The 19,509-nt window shown below is 33.5% G+C and overlaps 1 protein-coding gene across 1 annotated transcript in view; it reads left to right on the top strand.

The window, feature by feature from the left end:
* The window catches only part of LOC121985057 (uncharacterized protein YfhR-like), a 37,930-nt gene extending 20,532 nt beyond the window's left edge, over positions 1 to 17,398 (top strand). The window contains exons 4-7 of the mRNA XM_042538313.1: positions 3,485 to 3,606; positions 4,084 to 4,248; positions 15,824 to 15,917; positions 17,049 to 17,398. Of these exons, the coding sequence (XP_042394247.1) occupies positions 3,485 to 3,606; positions 4,084 to 4,248; positions 15,824 to 15,917; positions 17,049 to 17,265 (598 nt within the window). The 3' untranslated portion in view covers positions 17,266 to 17,398. The remainder of the gene's footprint in view (positions 1 to 3,484; positions 3,607 to 4,083; positions 4,249 to 15,823; positions 15,918 to 17,048) is intronic.
* Positions 17,399 to 19,509: the final 2,111 nt, after the last annotated feature.

Genomic DNA, 19,509 nt, shown 5'->3' with positions numbered 1-19,509 from the left:
TTTTATTTTTTAATATTTCTTTTCACCATTCAAAATATTTAACATTTCACTTTAATCATTTACACCACAATTATTTATCTCTAGATTCACATTGATCTAAATGACTATCTTAAATCAACTTTTAGGTAAAAATTAAGCTACTTTAATTATGTATTAGTATAAAGGGTCTATAGATAAGAAGAGCTATATCTACATCTAGATCATCAAGTTGCATCAAAGGACAAGTAGATGATAGGTACCAACTAAATACTAATTTGAAGCATCTATTTGAATTTTTAAAACCCCATATTAATCCCCATTTGAAACCCCTATGCAATATCAATTATTTATCCCCCAATAGTTTAATTATTTTAAATGCATTTTGTCATTTTTTAAAATATTATTTTGATCTAATTTTGACAATAATTATAGGAGCATATATGTAATTCATTTTAGCATTTTTTATGCATAGAGAAGTCAAAGGATATATTTTTCCCACCTCTATATATAGCTAAAAACTTTGAGAGTCAGCAAATCAACATGCTTCATTCGAATTGGTATTGACAAATACAATATGAAAATAACTTACAACACAAGATAAATATTCAATAATGATAATAATATAAAAATCTAAAAATTAACTAAAATTCAAAATCAATGGATTAAATCTTGATCCCACTACCTCGATATGATTCTATTTCCTAAACGAGACACATGCTACTATCAAACAATACTTTATTTTTCATCCTAACTTAGGGACACCAACCTAAAATTGAATTTAATAAAATAAAATATTTACCTTTTCTCTCAATGAATGAAATATGGTAAGATGATTTGCTGATATGGATTGCTCAGACCAATTCAACTTGTAAAACAAATCGTAATTAGTCCAAATAATTAATTGTTTATCGATACCAACATACGTACATTTAGTAATTTCTTACCCTTGATTGGCAATGTACAAGAAATAATCTCACTAAACGAGGATATTGAGAGGCTTATGACCAAGGAAAGTCAAGGGTTCTCCATGGTTCAAGCAAAAACATCGGAACAAAGAGGGATGATTGCTATGGACAATGGAAAAATGGGAGAAACAAAGAGGAAGGGTCTTCTCGGCTTGTTGTTGATCTTGGTCGATACTACGATGAACAACAACACTTGTTGCAATGAATAGTAGCAACAGCACACAATACTTGCTATGATGAAGAGCAACAATGATAATTGCTTCTATGCACACATAGGAGGAGATAGATGAAGGGAAGAAGAGAATCAAGAGGGAAAAACGATGTCAGATGGAGGCACAATGAAAACAGGAACAAGGATGGCGTTGTTGGTACGGTAGTTGAAAGGTGTAAGAAGAGAGGAAGGAAAAGAAAAGTGGTAAATTGGAAGTGCTTGGAAGAAGGCAGCACTTGATGGAGATGTTGTTGCTTGTTGGAAGAAGAGGAAGAAGAAGATTGGGGAGAAGAAGAGGAAAAAGAGAGATGGGTTGAACGTGTGAAAGAAGGGAGCAGTGGTAGCATTTAAAAGAAGATGCCATGTGCGTACACAAGGAGAGAATTGCAAGAGAGAGAAAAAGAGAAATTTATCCCTAAGTCCTCAATAAAATTCCTACGTATCCTACTTAAAATTTGGTTTGGTCCATGGATAGCTGTTTCACCTTATACAAGCGAACATCTTGTTCCTCCCGTGGATCGGCTTCAGCACAAGCATGCCTTCGGTGTCGGTGCACCGCGACGCGTTCGGAAGCGTCGCGCGAGCTCGTTGACTCGTCCGGACACGTTGCGTGGCCTCAATGATGCGTCCAAACTCGTCACGCGGACTGAAATAGTGGTAAGAGGACATTTTTATGTAGGATTTAATTAAATAATTTTAATCAACTCTTGATTGAGATAATTTAAACATGCTTAATTAAAATCTAATAAAATTATCCCATATATAAAATACCGAGACTATATTGACATGACACGATATAGTATCGAAACTGTATCATTCCGGTCTGGGACCAAAACCTCGACACGGCTCAAAATTTTAAACCATGGTCTGTCATAAATTGGCCAAAATTCTAAATGGTTTGACCCATTGTAACTCTAACCACTACACCAACTTGATGTGTTCAATTTGAATCCAATTCAACTTCAACTCGACGCCTAATTTTATTTTGACATTCGGGTTGATTTACTTTATCAATTAAAATTTAATTATTCATTCTTTTTAGACAAGAAAATTAAAGATAAAAATTTCAGTTTTTAAGGATAAATCACATTTATTATGGATTTCCTCTAATTTCTTCTCACAATGGTATGATAGAGTTGAGAGCAAAACATTTAGTGATAACAAATTGTAAGCGTGTTTAAGGCTCACCACTTTCCCTATGTACTGTTATTGTTAGGTTAGTTGCATTTCAAGCATACTCCTTACACAAGAAGAATAGAATGACCTACCAAGTTACACATGATAATATAATTTAATGCCACTTACCAATGCTAACACATTGAAGGAAGACCGTTTCCCTTCAGTGATCATTCCTTGACACATGCTTAAAGAATGCGCTCCCATCCTCAAGTCTCCTAGCTTTTTGTTTCCATGTTTTAATCTTGAAAGGTTTTAAATGATTTTCAGATTGATCACTGTCCCTTGCTTCAAATTGAAAATATCCTATGGAATTCAAATTGATTACTCTTGTTTTTAATGTTGTAAGAATCCAAAGGATTTTCTAATTGATCACTATCCCTGGCCTTCTTTTATATGTTTTTGATTATAGGACTCTCATTAGCAACTTGATCCTTTTGGTATATGGCACTTAAGCATAGATGGTACCCCTCAACATATGCTTAACTCTCAAGCTCATAATATATGGGAGGTGAAATGGAAACATATAGTTTATTCATGTCTTACTTCAGTATCTATTTTTTCCTGGCAAGCTATGGAGGCTGAAGATTTCTATTGTACAATATTCTTTCAACAGAATAGGCTCAATTATTTTAATGCTAGATTCATGAGTTGATTTAATGGAATTAAAAATTAAAAATTACACTATTTTATCTTCTATAATGGATGATTAATTAGATCAAACAGGTTTTCTTCCCATTGGCTATATAAACAACATGATCTTGTTAGGTACATTCGAGAAATTTATGGAGGCTAAATTTTTTAAGAGAGCAACACTATACTAATTGTACAAGAAACATTAAAAACCATATTTAAACTTTTGTTGGTTCTGGTGTTTTAAACTCATTCACTGATTATCCATAAGATTTTGTGAACTTGAACCAGTGTTTACATGTGATTGTCATATTAAACTAAAATTTTACACATAGCTTGAATAGATTCAATCAAGAACATCCCATACACTTGATCCTACCTAGCCAATGAATGATTTTTCACTAGTTGCATACATGTATATACTTAATATTCATGCGATTTGCACTCCTTTTATAGAGTAAGAATAATTTACTATTCTAATCTAACTCGTGAATAATACAAGATATGATGATGGTTTCAGGGAAAGTGAAGGTGTTTTCAGATATGGCAACTACAGAAGGGAGGCTGAAGATATAAGATCGGTAATCTTGTATTTTTTGGAGCAGAACTATGAAATAAGTGCTATTATTGGACATAGTAAAGGTAATTGCACTTGTCAGTCATGTGCATTTAACCATATTTCTTGGTCGGATAACCTCCATGTGACCAAAAATTGTTGCCATGGCGCAACGGTAAAGTTGTTGCCATGTGACCAAAAGGTCACGAGTTCGAATCCTGGAAACAGCCTCTTGCAAAAAGCAGGGTAAGGCTGCGTACAATGGATCCTTCCCAAGGACCCCGCATGGCGGGAGCTTTGTGCACCGGGTTGCCCTTTTATAACCTCCACAATAGGACACATATTTTTATATGCCGAATTGTAGGATAGAAATGACAATTTTCTTCTATTACTGAAAGAAATTCATTTAGTTTCATTTGCATTGCTTTTGTTCTCTGAAAAAGAAAAAATAACCATTTAAAAACTATGTTAGACTTGTATGAATATTTGTAATGTGTATATATATAGGTATCTAACTCATCAAATATCCCCGCAACTCTTTATTGATGAAATGATTCTTCCAGGGGGTAATGCAGTGCTCTTATATGCTTCAGTATACCATGACGTCCACATAGTCATCAACATTTCTGGTCGTTTTGCTTTAGAAAGAGGAATTGAAGGACGTCTAGGCAAAGATTTCATGCAAAGAATTGAGAAAGATGGATTTATTGATGTGAAGGATAAGACAGGTATGCAAACTACATCAGACTAAAGCATTATGTCTTCCATAAACTTGTTTTTGTTTGTTCGACTTGTAATATTACAATTTTTGTGCATTTTTTTTTTCTGACTACAGATTTTTGAGAAGAAAATAATGAGTGTATCTCCTCAAGCTCTACGGATAGTATGTTTTTCTATGTAAGAGGCAACAAATAAAAAATTGTTCAAGGAAATTTAACCATCATGATCATGGAAAATGTATATATATGTGTGGAGTTATCAACAACAACAACAACCAAGCCTTTTCCTACTAGGTGGGGTCGGCTGTATGAATCATTTTATGCCATTGAGCTCTATCTCCTATTATATCATCATCTATATTTAAATAAATTTTATCTTGTTTTATTGTTGCTAACCAAATCTTTTTTGGTTTTCCTCTTCCTCGTTTGATATGCATGTTTATCATAGTTTCACATCGCCTAACTGGAGCATTTATTGGTCGTTTAAGTACATGTCCGTACCATCTTAAACGTCTCTCGGAGTTTGTCCTCAATAGATACAACTCCGACTTTCTCTCTAATGCTCTCATTCCTTATTTTGCCCATCTTCGTATGTCCACACATCCACCTTAACATCCTCATCTTTGCAACTCTCATCTTATGCTCATGTGCTCGAGTCATAGCCTAACATTCAGCTCCATATAACATAGCAGGTCTAACAGCGGTTTTATAGAACTTACCTTTAAGTTTAAGAGGTACTTTATGGTCACATAAAAGACCCGACGCTCCCCTCCATTTCACCCATCCTGCTTGTATTCTATGTAAGACGTCTCTCTCAATCCCTCCATCATTTTGTAAAAATGATCCTAAATATTTAAATCTCTCGGTTCCGGGTAACTCGTCCTCTCCCATCTTAACAATTGTTTCATTACTTCTAATATTGCTAAACTTAAATTCCATATATTCTGTATTTAATCTACTAAGCTTAAAACCTTTCCCTTCTAGTGTTTTCCTCCAAGATTCTAGCTTAGCATTTACTCCTTCACGTGTCTCATCTACCAAAATAATATCATTTGCAAACAACATGCACCACGATACTGTGTCTTGAATGTGTGCAGTGAGTTCGTCCATAATTAGTGTAAAAATATAGGGACTTAGGGCGGATCCTTGATGTAACCCTATCTTTATTGGAAATGCTTCAGTTACTCCGCCTGAAGTCTTTACTCTGGTCGTTACATCTTCATACATATCCTTAATTAGTTCAATATATGTTACGCTAACACCTCTCTTTTCTAAAATTCTCCATATAATTTCTCTTGGGATTCTATCATAAGTTTTTTCTAAGTCAATGAATACCATGTGTTGATCTTGTTTTTGCTCCCGATAGACCTTCCAGGCATGAACCTAAATTGATTTTCTGTCACGTCTCCTTCCTTAATCTTTTTTCTATTACTTTTTCCCAAAGTTTCATAGTATGACTCATTAGTTTAATACTCCTATAGTTTGCACAATTTTGTATGTCTCCCTTGTTCTTATATAAGGAAACTAGAGTACTTATCCTCCATTGATCAAGCATTCTTTTCGTTTTCAATATCATGTTAAATAATTTTGTAAGCCATTCAATACCTTGTTTCCCTAAGCACTTTCATACCTCTATCGGAATATCATCTGGTCCAACGGCTTTTCCATTGTGCATCTCATTTAAAGTTTGTTTTACTTCTGATGTTTGAATTCTACGATAAAAATTAAAATTTCTATGCTCATTTGACCATTAAATTACTTAAGTTAAGTTGGTCACCTAAACCTTTATTAAAAAGTTAATGAAAATACCTCTTCCACCGCTCTTTTATTTCTCCATCATTTACTAATACCCTATTACATTCATCTTTAATACATTTTATTTGGCTAAGATCTCTTGTTTTCCTTTCTCTCACTTTAGCTATTCTATAAATGTCTCTTTCCCCTTCTTTTATATCCAATTTTTGATATAACCATTCAAAAGTTTCATTTTTTGTTTCACTCACTACTTTTTTAGCTTTTTCTTGGCTATTGTATATTTTTTTAAATTTTCCTCGTTCTTACAAATATATAATTCCTTATAAGCTATTCGTTTTTCCTTCACTTTCTCTTGTACTTTCTCATTTCACCACCAAGATTCTTTACTTAGTGGTGCATGTCCCTTTGACTCACCGAGTACACTCTTAGCTACTATTTTCAACTTTGATACCATCTTATCCTATGTTGTATTAGAGTCATCGTATATTTCACCTAATGCTTGTACTTCTACTTTCTCCTTAAATATATTTTGTTTTCCATCCTTTAACTTTCACCACTTAATTCTAGGAATTGTATATATTTTCTTTCTATTGATACTATGTTTGAGGCGTATATCCAACACTACTACCCTATGTCAGGTGGTTATATTTTCTTCAAGAAAACTTACAATATTTACACATTTTTCTATCCCTCTTCCTTACTACAAAAAATCAATTTGCGGCTTATTATTTTAACTTTTGAACATAACCAAGTATTCTCTCTTCTTGAAAAACATATTAGCTACTGTAAGTTCATATGCTATTGCGAAATCCAATATAATTTTTTCTTTATTTCTTGTTCCAAAACCATAGCCCCTTGCAATCAATCAAATTCTTAATTTCTTACTCGACATGTCCATTTAAATTGTCTCCTACTAAAATCATCTCATTTGTTCAGGATTTTTTGAACTACTTCATTTAGGTATTTCCAAAACTTATGTTTGGTATCTTCATCTAATTCTTCTTGAGGTGTATATATGCTAATTATAATAATAGTTTCTTTCGCTACTATTATCTTAAGGGTTATAATTCTATCTCCCTTCCTAGATATTCGTCCTAGCATTATCTATAATGATACCCACTCCATTTCTTGCTTTACTCTCTCCAGTATACCATAACTTAAAACCCGAGTTCTCTATCATCTTTGCCTTCTCGCCTATCCATTTTGTCTCTTGTACACACAAAATACTAATTTTTCTCCTAACCATCATATCTACTACCTCCATTGATTTACCAGTGAGAGTTCCTATATTCCATGTTCCAAATCTTAGATTATTAGTTTTCCTATCATATTTGTTCTTATCTAACCTATGGTGTGAGAACTTTTGCCTATTTAACACTACACTCAAGTTCTCATGGAGATGTAGCGGTCCTTGCTGAGACGTTACAGTTGGACCCTATAACGCAAACTCTTGCATATTTATCACTACACCCGAGTTCTGGAGATGTAGCGGTCGGACCCTGCAACGCGTTCCTTCCGGGGAATAACCTAGCATTAGCACAATAGTTTAATGGATTCATTCATTGAATATTTGCCATAGTTTGACGCTGGCTGGCAACCTAACGCAACCCTCCTCCTTTATCCGGGCTTGGGACCGGCCATGACCGGTCATCATGGGCGGAGTTTGTGTGGAGTTATCAGATGGTAGAAAAAAAAAATTGTATATGAGAGCAATTAATTATAGCTCTAATAGATGATAAAATGAGAGAAAATAGATTTTGATGATATTAACATGTTTAAAGGAGACCAATAAATTATATAATTATAAAACTTAAATTTATTAGAGAAGAAAATTATTAAGAGTAAAGAGAGACAAAAAAAAATTAGTTGATTTAATAAAAATTAATTTAATTGATTGGAATTCCATTATTGATATAGTCTTATATTGAAGTTGTAAAAGAGAAAGAGATAATATATTTTCCATGACCTAATTTGTTTATATGTAGGTATGCATAAGGAGGGAAAGAGGATATTATAATTATGGTATGTCTATCAATCGTTAATTACAATCAATCTTAATCCCTATAATCAAGCTAATCTAAATCAATCATAGTCCTTACAATTAAGGGAGTCTTTGGAAGTATTTAACACTTCCTCTCAAGCTGGAGCATATATGTCAATCATATCTAGCTTGTCACAAAGTTCTGAGAATACTTTTCCTCTTAATACTTTAGTGAAGACATCGACAATTTTGTTGGATGATGATGTGAATGGAGTGATAATTTTCTGACTCATTACACACTCACGAATAAATGGACAGTCGACCTCAATATGCTTAGTCCTCTGATAAAAAATTGGGTTACTTGCAATGTGAATAACTGCTTGATTATCATAGTATATTGATAGTGGTTCATTCTAGGTGAAATCTAATTTTTTAAGCAAATTCTTTAGCCATAACATCTCGGTTATAGTATGAGCCATGACTCTATACTCGGCTTCGGAAGTCAATCTAGCAACAATAGTTTATTTTTTTATGACACCATATTACTAGATTTCGCCCTAGATAAGTGCAATACCTAGAAGTAGACCATGTTTCGGTCTTAGATCCAACATAGTCGGCATCAGAATAAACTTCGATCTTTAGGTGCCTATTTCTCTTAAATGACAACTCTTTTCCGGGAGATTTCTTAACGTACTTAAGAATCCCGATCGTGACATCCTAGTGAACTTGATTTGGCTTATTCATAAAACGACTATTCCAACTACAAAGGAGATGTCAGGTCTCATTACTGTTAAATAGATTAGTTTCCCAACAAGTCGTCTATATTTTGCCTTATCCTCAAAGAGCTCTCCAGTATCATCCAAAACACTTGAATTGATATCCATAGGTGTATCAACCGACTTCGTTCCAAGTAATCTAATTTTTTTGAGTAAATCTGTAGTATACTTCCGTTGGTATAGTGAAACTCCAGATTTATTGAGAGAAATTTCAATTCCCAAGAAATATTTAGGACGTCCCATATCTCTCGTCACAAAGTGTTGCTACAAATACTTCTTAACTTCATCTATCCCACATATATCACTGCCGAAAATTAGGATATCATCAACATAAATAATAAGAACGATAATCCCATTTGTACTCTTTTATATAGACACAGAATGATCTTATTTGCACCATTAAGCCAACAACACTAATTATATTATTAAATTTATCAAACCAGACTCTGGGACTTTGTTTAAGACCACAAATAGCCTTTTTAAGTTTGCAAACCATAGTAGCATTCTCCCCCTAGCAACATACACTAGAGGTTGCTCCATAAACACGGTCTCGTTCAAATCACCATAAAGAAAAGTATTCTTCACATCTAGCTAATACATTGCCCAAGATTGATTGATAGCCAAGGAGAATAGAACTCTAATAGAATTCAGGTGAGTAGTAGGAGAGAACGTCTTAAAGCAATCAACACCATAAGTCTGTGTAAATCCTTTGGCCACCAAATGAGATTTATATCAATCAATAGTATCGTTAGTTTTAAATTTCAGAGTAAATATCCAACGACAGACAACAATATCAACAAAGGGTGGTGCAACCACTAACTCCCAAGTATCACGAGAGATGAGGACAGACATTTCCTCATCCATTGTTGTTCACCAAGCCGAGTGTTAATAAACCTTAGAGTAGGAAGTTGGAACTTCTGTACATGATAGAGAAGCAACAAAAGCACGGAATGCAGGACCAAGGTAATCAAATGAGATATGATTAGACAGAGGATGAGTAGTGCAGGAACGAATACCTATACAAAAAGCCGACAGATCAATATTGGAGGGGCGAGGAGTATCAGGAGCTTGAAGAAGAAGAGGTGAAGGACATGAATCTTGTTCTGTCCGAGCACGCCTCGTGTACACCTACAATGGTTTAGGAAACGGAGCTGTAGTGGGGAATAGAGCATCAGGAGCTTCAAGAAGAAGAGGTGAAGGACATGAATTTGGTTCTGTCCGAGCACGCCTTGTGTACACCTGCAATGGTTTAGGAAACTGAACATCTGTAGTGGGGAATATGGATAGTGGGATAGGTAATGGAAGAGATGCTAATGTATCATGTGACTAAGCTACATGGGGGAAAAATATGGTTGGGACCATAGTTCAAAATTTCGTTTCATGTCGGGCGGAACGGGCGAAACTTACCGTTCCGTCCACGCAGCGAAATCGGCACCGGACGAGCGACGATTTCGTCGAATCGTGCGTCACACGCCAAGAGGAGTCGCATGCACACCAGAAATCATCGCACTAGGAGGAACAGCGTCGCCAGAAGCTTCGCGGCGCTTGAAGCGCGTCATGGGCACCGGAGGTGTCGCGAAACTTACCGTTCCGCCCGTCGGAAGTGTCGCCGAACTCCTCCGGTTCCGCCGGACGCCTCTGACGCCGTTGGAGGCGTCCATGGGGCGTCGTAGGCGCGGGCGCTGGGTCGCGGGGAAGGGATAACTGTGCAAGATTACAATTTAAATAAATTAAACAATTCCTATTTAATTGTGATATTTTAAAGTGACTTTCATAAACCCTAAGTAAATTATCCCAATAAAATATAAAAAATATATTTAAAATTTTTAAAAAAATAATCAATTTTATTAAATAATATTCTGAAATTGTTTTTACTATTTTAAAAATTTTAAAAATTCTTTAAAATTCTAAAAAAATTAAATTTTTTTATAAAAATTCTATTAAATCAAATTTATATTCTTATATATATATTTTAATTATTTTATATTTTTTATTGATTTAATGTTTAAATAAAATTAAGGAAACCGTATTGGCATAGCACGGTATGATATCGAAATCGTATCGTTCCGGTTTCGGACCGAAACCTCAGCACGGGTTGAAATTTTAAACCTTGGTTGAGACTTAAAAAAACGTAACATCAGTACAGGTGTAACAATGTTTTGTGAGTGGGTCAAGATAATGATATATTTTTTGTGTGCGAGAATATCCAAGTATAATGCATTTGATAGAGTGAGGAGACAATTTATCCAAGTAGTAAAATTATGGACAAAACAAACACAACCAAATATGCGAGGAGGTACAGAGAAAAGAGATTTGTCGGGATGAAGATAAGAGATATCCCCATGTAACACAGTAGCAAAAACTTAGGAACATGCATGTGACAAAGAAGAGTACGACCTACGTCTAAAATATGATGGTGTTTGCGTTCATTATCAGTACAAAGACTGTGTAAGACAATAGAATATTGGGTTTTTATTTCATTATAAAATGATGTTAACACCGTAGGAACCTCACTCCAATTTTTGAGTAAATATAACTAAGTCATACGAGAATAATTATCAACAAAAATTATAAAATATTGAAAACCTCCTATGGACTTTAAGTCTACTAGGTCCCCAAACATCACAATGAACAAGTTCAAAAGCAAAAGAACTACGTTTATCAACTCTAGAAGGAAAAGAAGTATGATGGTGTTTGTCGAACTCACAGGACTCGCATTGAAAATTAGTAGACAGAATGAGAACTAAACTTTTGAGAGCAAAAGAAGATGGATGACTAATGCCACTGATAAGGAGACAGTTGTTGAGAGTGCTCAGGAACTTACAGGTGTAACCGAATCGAGATAGTATAGGCCATAACTCTCATGTCCTCCACTAATTATCCTCTTCGTGTGCAGCTCCTAAATAATACAATAGAATGAATAAAAAGATCTATAACAATTGTGAGCTTTTGTTAGCTGGCTTATGGACAGTAAACTAATAGGAGATTTAGGTGCAAAAAGAACATTATCAAGAGTGATATTTGCTGTAAGCCTAACAACATCTCTTCCCGTAATTGGAGAATAAGTACTGATCCGGTGATAAGGGCCCACCCCTCGGAGAAGGGTCCATCCCTCGGAGGGTCGATGACATGGGGGAGGTCAAAGTCAAGCTGGTCAACGCCCCGGTATCATCTTTTGTTAGCTGGCTTTATTTTGTCACACTTTAACATATGACAAAGCATGTCAAATAAAATAAGTGAAAGACTAAAAGGGCTAAAGTTTCATCTAAATTTATCTCTGCACCATAGCTTAAAATCTCATACTATACTACATGACATGGTCGAAACGTATTGTTAAATTATTTGACTTAGAAGAAGTCAAAAGCATTATTACTTAACATCCTTAACAATGGAAGGATTTTAGGACCTTCTAGATAAAAGTTAATTGGCGGCGAGCATTTTTAACTCAGAGTATCAAATTAATCAATAAATACAAAGAGAAAAACAAACATATTTTAACAATCTAATTAATTTTTATATAATAATTAACAATACTAAAATAGTTTATTAAAAATTATAACTTATAATTAATAAATCATGTTATCATTAATAACTCAATTAAATAAATATCAAAACTATAAAAGAACGACACAATAGGTTATTGGAATTGTGTATTTCCGGTTAAAGATTGAGACTTCTATACAACTCAAGATTTATCCCTTTAATCATAATCGTATCAGTTGTCTCAATTATCCAAAACCATCAAATCTATAACAAAAAATTCATATCAATAGAATTAAGCTACTTGATTTTTTTATTTTATTTTTATCAAAATCCACAAAAACATTATTTGTACTTAGGCATGCCACATAGAGCAACTTAGTATTCACTTTATAAAACAATCCCAAATGCTAATGTTTTAAATTAAGTTGTATAATTTCATGTTGTTGACATCCTTTGTCTATAATATTTCATTCTGAAGGACTGAAGAGGGAAGAATAGAGGGGGGAAGGGTTAGCCTTTTCTCTATTTTAGACAAATATTTAGTTTGCAACAAGCACAAGTATATGTAAAGGCAAAACACATGAAACAAAACAATGCAATTGTAAAAGAAATAAAGAAGATAACAATGTAACTCAATTGTTTACGTGGTTCAATAGTCTCTGAGCTCTTACTTCAGAGCCTATGATCTTTCAACAGGTCACTCTTTGAATGTCATTAATTTTCTCCTTTTTGAAACCTTCTAAAGGTGGTGAAACCTTTTATAAAGCCTTTGTTACAAAAGAGTGAAAGAAAATTTCAAAAGTAGAGAAGAGAGCTTGAGAGGAGAGAGTATGATAGAATAACTTTGCTATAGATTGATGTAATTTCATAGACAACATGCCCTATATTTATACTCAGCAACCAAGCTTCCAAGAAATCTCTAGAATCATCTATTCTAATTTGCATCAGTCTATTGGCCACTGGTGCACAACCACTTTACGTGTCACTTCAGTTGACTGCTCTGTACTATAACTTCTAAAATAACCACCATAACAACTAACGGTTCTATTACAACCATTTAACCACTAACAGTATTCAAGAAACCATGAGTCGATTCTTTGATAGATTAAACAATATTTCTAGTTGATTCAAAAATCACCAGTTTACTCTTAAACAAAGACAATCTTTGTAACCTTTTGTTCCTTTAGATAAGTCGACTCCTCAGTTGATTGCTTAATCAACGTAAGTAAATTGAAGGCTTTTTATTCCTAAGTTGTCTACTCAGTAGTCAACTCGAATATCAGTGGACTAGTGATCACATAAAATATTGACTTAGCCGCTTCTAAGGCCTTAGTCTGAGCCAGATCTAGCCCTTGATTTCCATATGGACTCACACTTTTGTTGCACAATTGAAATCTGTCAAGTCACTGGAGAATACCCTTCTTCAAAAAGATAGATCCGCTACCTTAGCGGCCCCCCTAGTGCCGGCCCCACGGATATGGAGGGAGGTTCATGCAGGTACACAGACCATAGTCGCATGGCGGGGTAAACCCCAGGTCGTCAGTTCCTGAGAATCTACCCCTGACCATTACGTCAGAGATACCATGCGCCCACCGTCTGTGCTACGCCCTGGGGGCGAGAATACCCTTCTTCAAGACTTTTGTTGAGGTATTCTTCCTTTTGCGCTGAGACTTACATTTAGTCAAGTACCTAATTAACCTCGACATACCAAGACTTCTTCTTGCCTAACATTTGTCACTCTTCATATGCTAGGACTTCTTCCATTGCTACTCTTGCATATATTTGTTATAAGTCATCAAATAATGACCCAACTTAAGTCTTTGCCATACGTCAAAATTAATTGTTCCAGTCACATTCATAAAAGAAATTTCAATTTAATTAATTTTACAAAAAAAAATTATGGCTTCATTGAATAAAAAGATTCCCTTCATAAAGTTTGTACTAATTCCTTCATTAAATATGCAATATGATTAGAAAATGAAATGTTTGCATTAACTTCAAAAGGCCTTTGCCTCAACTCTTTGTTCTAAAGTTGACCCATTCTCCAAGATAATCTTAAGTACATCATGGTAGAAGAAGCATATTAATAAGTTCAAGATAGTCCCATAATGGAAACTCCAACGAGTGTCAGTAGACTTCTTAATACTCGTTTCTTGGTTAATTCTCTACCACTATGAATTTCTCAATTTGCCAATGCTTATGTGACCTTAACTACTTGTTATCTCAAAGAATGGCAAGCTATTTTCATGAACCTCCAATGATATTAAAAAATTGGAAATTAAATTAAAAAGAAAGGCAACTTTAATCCATTTTTCGTAGTAGTAGCATCTAAGCTAAAATTGCAGATCAAGGTAATAGGCATAATTTGCCCAATTATAAAGAAAATCCATTTATAAAGAAACTCTCAAAATGAATAAATAAGCTTATAATATCAAGCTCATTAATCAACAAAACAAGATTAAAAATATAAAAATTTTAAACAATCAAACAAGTTTGAATTGAGAGCATAATAACATCTAAACAAATCAAGCTCAAGCCAAGCTTGAATGGAGCTCAAGGCAAGCTTGAACCAAGTACAAGCTCTTAAAAAAGAAAGCAATCCAACTTTGAACAACCTTTTCAACGGCTTGGTTCATTTTAGGCTCGACATTGTTTCACTCGGTTACCTTATCAAATAAGCTTGAACCACACAAAGCTTAACTAGGCTTGGAACTTTTACAACCTTATTTTGGTGTGAACAAATGTGGAATCAATTCTTTCCACCATAAATCACCAATTTAAAGAGAAAATTGATATAACTATATCAAGTTAAACATAATATGTTGTTTCTACTACAACTGAAATTGTTATTTTGCCCAATTAATGATAATTAAGTCCTGAAAAAATTACAGCAATTTTTCACATTAATCAATTTATGAAAAATCAAGAGAAAGAAGCATAATCTAAACCATCCAAAATTAATATTTATTACCACATTAAGTCAATAACAACAAAGAGAGGTCAATTGTGTACCTCAAAGTCAGAGTGATAAGATTAAAGACAAGGGAAATAAATTGGATGCTATTGTTTGTGTAGGGATCACACTGGTTGCTAGGAGAAGCAGGAATTGCTGATTGATGTTAAAAAAAAAAACTGGTGTAGCAGTGAGCTGCCAACAAATTGGTCCAGTGTTGGGAGAGTTGTTGGTTGAAGGGTTCAAAGGCTTGGGATTGTGAGGCTGTGGAGGCAAGAAATTTAATTTAGGGCTGATTTGAGGATTAGTTTGCCCATTGATTATTATTTCATTTTTTTTTCACACGACAACTATGAGTCCTATCTCTATATTTTTTGGGGATCTCAATGATCATTCTATCAATCTGATCGAGTCTATATTTATAAGAAGATATAATCAACAGCTTCAATTTTATTATAATTCTTTTAAATCTATTATGGTTGGTATCTACAACTTGATGTATAAATTTTAGTTCCTGCTGTATTTCATTTCTTCCTTTCTGTCAATTATCTTCTTTGCCAGTGGCAGTAGTGGTCAGTTAGTGCATTTGGTGTATTGCTAAGATTAGGCATATTTTTTTTTCTGATTATACTGCAGGAAATTTTGAGTATAGGGTCACCGAAGACAGTCTGAAGGATAGACTAGAGACTGATATGTGCATAGCATGCCATTCTATTGACAAGAAATGCAGGTTAGAAATGTTTCTGTAATCTTCTTATACCTTTTCCATTGACCCGGGAAATCCAATTCAGGTATGGATCTGTGTTGAGGCCATTCTTTTACAATTTTTCAGATTTGAAATATATTAAATAACACAGTAGGCATGTTTACCTGTATTTTACTTGGAATTTCAATGTAGTTAAGTCAAAGCAGTTAGTGAATGGTATAAAATTCTAGTCTTGTTTGTCTTACTTGGTGGTATTGAATTGAACTTTTGATTTGCAGAATGATTTTTGTCATGGAGTGTTTCCTATGAGGAAAAAACAATATATTTTCCCAGCTGCAATTGTTCCCAATTCCTTTGATGAAAAGAAACCACTGGCAAAAGTTTTTTTTTTTTTTTTTTTCACTTTTCATATATATCCTGTCATATGATTTGAGCCGAAAATTCACTGTTGCAAGGAATGGAGTTTAAATCCAAACTTCAAAAAAAAAATAATGTTTTAAAATCTGTTTTTCATTTATGTATTTTTTTTTATCTTTGACGAATGATGTTTTAAAACTTTTTTTTTCACTCTTTCCTTCCATCAAAGGAAAAGAACATATAGAAAATATTATATATGATCTTTTTTTCTACCGTTTTCTTTACATAATTGTTTCCTTCCACTGTAAGAAAGAGAGCTTTAGGGTACATAAAAAAGGATGGTGCTCGCTGTCTAATATTTATCTCTAGTTTCTGACTTTTTTTTTTTTTTTAAAATTTTTTGACAATTTTAGGAACCTTTTCTATATATGAAGTTTGAGGAAACTTTTTAGTTGACTGGTTTCATGTAGGTAGAGACTATGGATATCTTGTCATTCGCACACACGTAATTGATTCAGTACCTTTTAACGTCTAAGAATATTATTTGCATCAGCACTAATCTAAAGTTGTTTTAAACTGAAGTTATTTAAAACTACTAACATTCATCTTTTAATTGCATTTTTATAAACATGCGTATGGACTACTAAGTTTCATCCTATAATTCCATTTTATAAATGTGCCTATTGTTTCATTTAAGAGGGGTCGGATGCTTTTTTACATTGAATAATTGGTGTTTCTTATAAGTTCCACTGTTAGAACATTTGTTTTTTTGGATAAGTATAAGTCTGCTTGTTTCAGAGTCTTGCTTGTTCATGGTTCAAAAGATCAAATTGTTCCGGCAGAAGATGCAATGCAGTTTGCGAAGCTCATTCCAAACCACAAATTACATATTATGGAAGGTGCCAACCATTGTTATACTGCACATCTGGAAGAACTGGCTTCAGTTGTTCTGAACTTCATGAAATCCAGTCAAGTATTCAAAGGTATGACAGAAAAGCAGAAATGTAATCTCTAACTGTATGATAAAAACAGATGATACTAATTAATCGTGCAACTGATTTATGGGGAAACATCGATGTCTGCTGCATGGGTTTTGCTTTGCCATGGTTAAAGATAACAGTAAATTTTGTTGGTTAGAATCTGGTCAACTAGAAATCTCTATCTTCCAATTATAATGCATGCATGTACATATATGTAATTAATATATAAATATGATATTACTAAAATGCTTTTATACATGCATACATGCATGTATTCTGGTTGGTCAGATTCTGATAATTTAGTATTACCCTAAAGATAAATGTTGTGACTAGACTACTGACTGAAGAAGTTGCTGTAGTCTGAAGTGCTTAGATTTTCTGATCGAAGAGACTACCTGTGAATTTAGAATTAATTGTAATCTCGGGCATGGTTTAGTGGCCCTGCACAATTATGAACGTTCAGTTGCTTGAGAAGTTGAGTGGCATTATAAAAAACCTTATATATGGAGTAATGTTTCTATTGATTGAGGATTTCCTAGGTCGACGACAACAATGTTTGCTAGCACAGCAACACTAAGAATTAGGATATGGATGACCTGTTCATTGCACGAAGAACTAATTAAATATACACAATAGAAGCCATTTTGGTCATGGTCACGATGTGTTTGCAATATGGTACAAATATAAAGCTCAAGCAAGAAGAAGTCATTTTTTGGCAAGAGTTTTTTTTTAAAAAAAAACACTCTTGCCGATTGTGTCGCCAAGCACCACCGAGAGTACTAGTTTCCGAGTGGTCGTCGAGCGTCTTCATGAGGCCAGTCGGGAGTGTAGGATGAGTCACTGGTCAGGAAAGTTTTGGATATATATTATATAGTATTTGGACGCGCTGTACTACACCTGTGGGGAGGATAGTATCGGATATATATTATGTAGCATTTGGTCGCACTGCAAAAAACTACAATTAATCAATCTATAATATTACACTACTCCAAAAAAATTAATAATTTGGGATAAATTTTATGATGATTTCTTTTAAAAAAAAATCACCGTAAAATAAATTTGCGACAAGGTGTTGTCAAATTCTATGATGAAAACATAGAATTTACAATAAATTATATTTTTGTCGTCAAATTCATTGTGATTTTATAACAAAAATGAAATTCGTCACAATTGTCAAGTGCTAATCTACAACGAAATTATGCGTTCGACCCAAATTTGGCAACTAATCTAGTTTTCGTCATAGATTTGACAATGAAAAGTCAAGAAATCTAGTTTGCAATGAATCCTCATTACATCTTAGATTTGATGATAAATATTATTTTCGTTGTTAAATCTACTATGAATATAGATTCATCACAATGCTAATTTGCTAAATCTATGATGAATCTAGCATTGTAATTTGCTAAATCTATGATGAATTCTAGATTCATCGTATATTTGTGATACATAATAATTTATGATAATTTGATGAAAAAATAATTCTTTGCCAAATTCATCCCAAAATGTTAAAAAATTTTACCAGAACCTAGTCATTTCTCCATTTCATCGTGTCAATACAATATACATCAACAACCATTTACAAACCTGTTTATATAACATATCCTATTTAATATATACATCCAATACATCATATTTCACAACATACACATCCTATTTATATTGTAAACCAAATCCATACGTCAAAACAAGTCAATAGGTTACCTACACATCCTATTTACATATCAATCCATAAATTAAAACAAATAAATAAGTTACTTTACATATCAAATCCATAAAAACAAGTCAATATAATCCATAAAAACAAGTCAATATGTACATCACTAAATCATCTTCTTCCATAACAAACACTTTCTTCTCTTTCAATTCTTCTTTTCCTCATCAAAACAAACAAACAATAAAAAAAGTATCATTTTAAAAAAAATTTAAAAAATCCTATAAATTAACACAAAACTTAATACTTACACAAAACTTAATCCTATAAACAACACAACGAAAATAATTTAACTTGCATAGATTTGATGAAGTAAGATAAGATAATATAAATATGCAAGAATGATTCAGCAGTTTATAAATCAGAGTATAATCGACACACAAGGAAATTAAAATAAAATGATTCTTATTTTAAATTTCTCCTTTCTAGAAAGCCTCTGAAAAAGAGAAATCGTACAGAAAAAGAATCTAAAAATTAAGCTCAAATAAAACAAATATGACAACACAAGAAATAATGAAAAGTTACGTTAGATGTTGTCGATCAATGTTGAAGCGTGAAGTTGCAGCAT

Source organism: Zingiber officinale, chromosome 1B, assembly GCF_018446385.1.
Source record: "Zingiber officinale cultivar Zhangliang chromosome 1B, Zo_v1.1, whole genome shotgun sequence".
Lineage (NCBI taxonomy): Eukaryota > Viridiplantae > Streptophyta > Magnoliopsida > Zingiberales > Zingiberaceae > Zingiber > Zingiber officinale.
The sequence above is the reverse complement of the archived record's forward strand: the minus strand, read 5'-3'. Positions and strand labels throughout refer to the sequence as shown.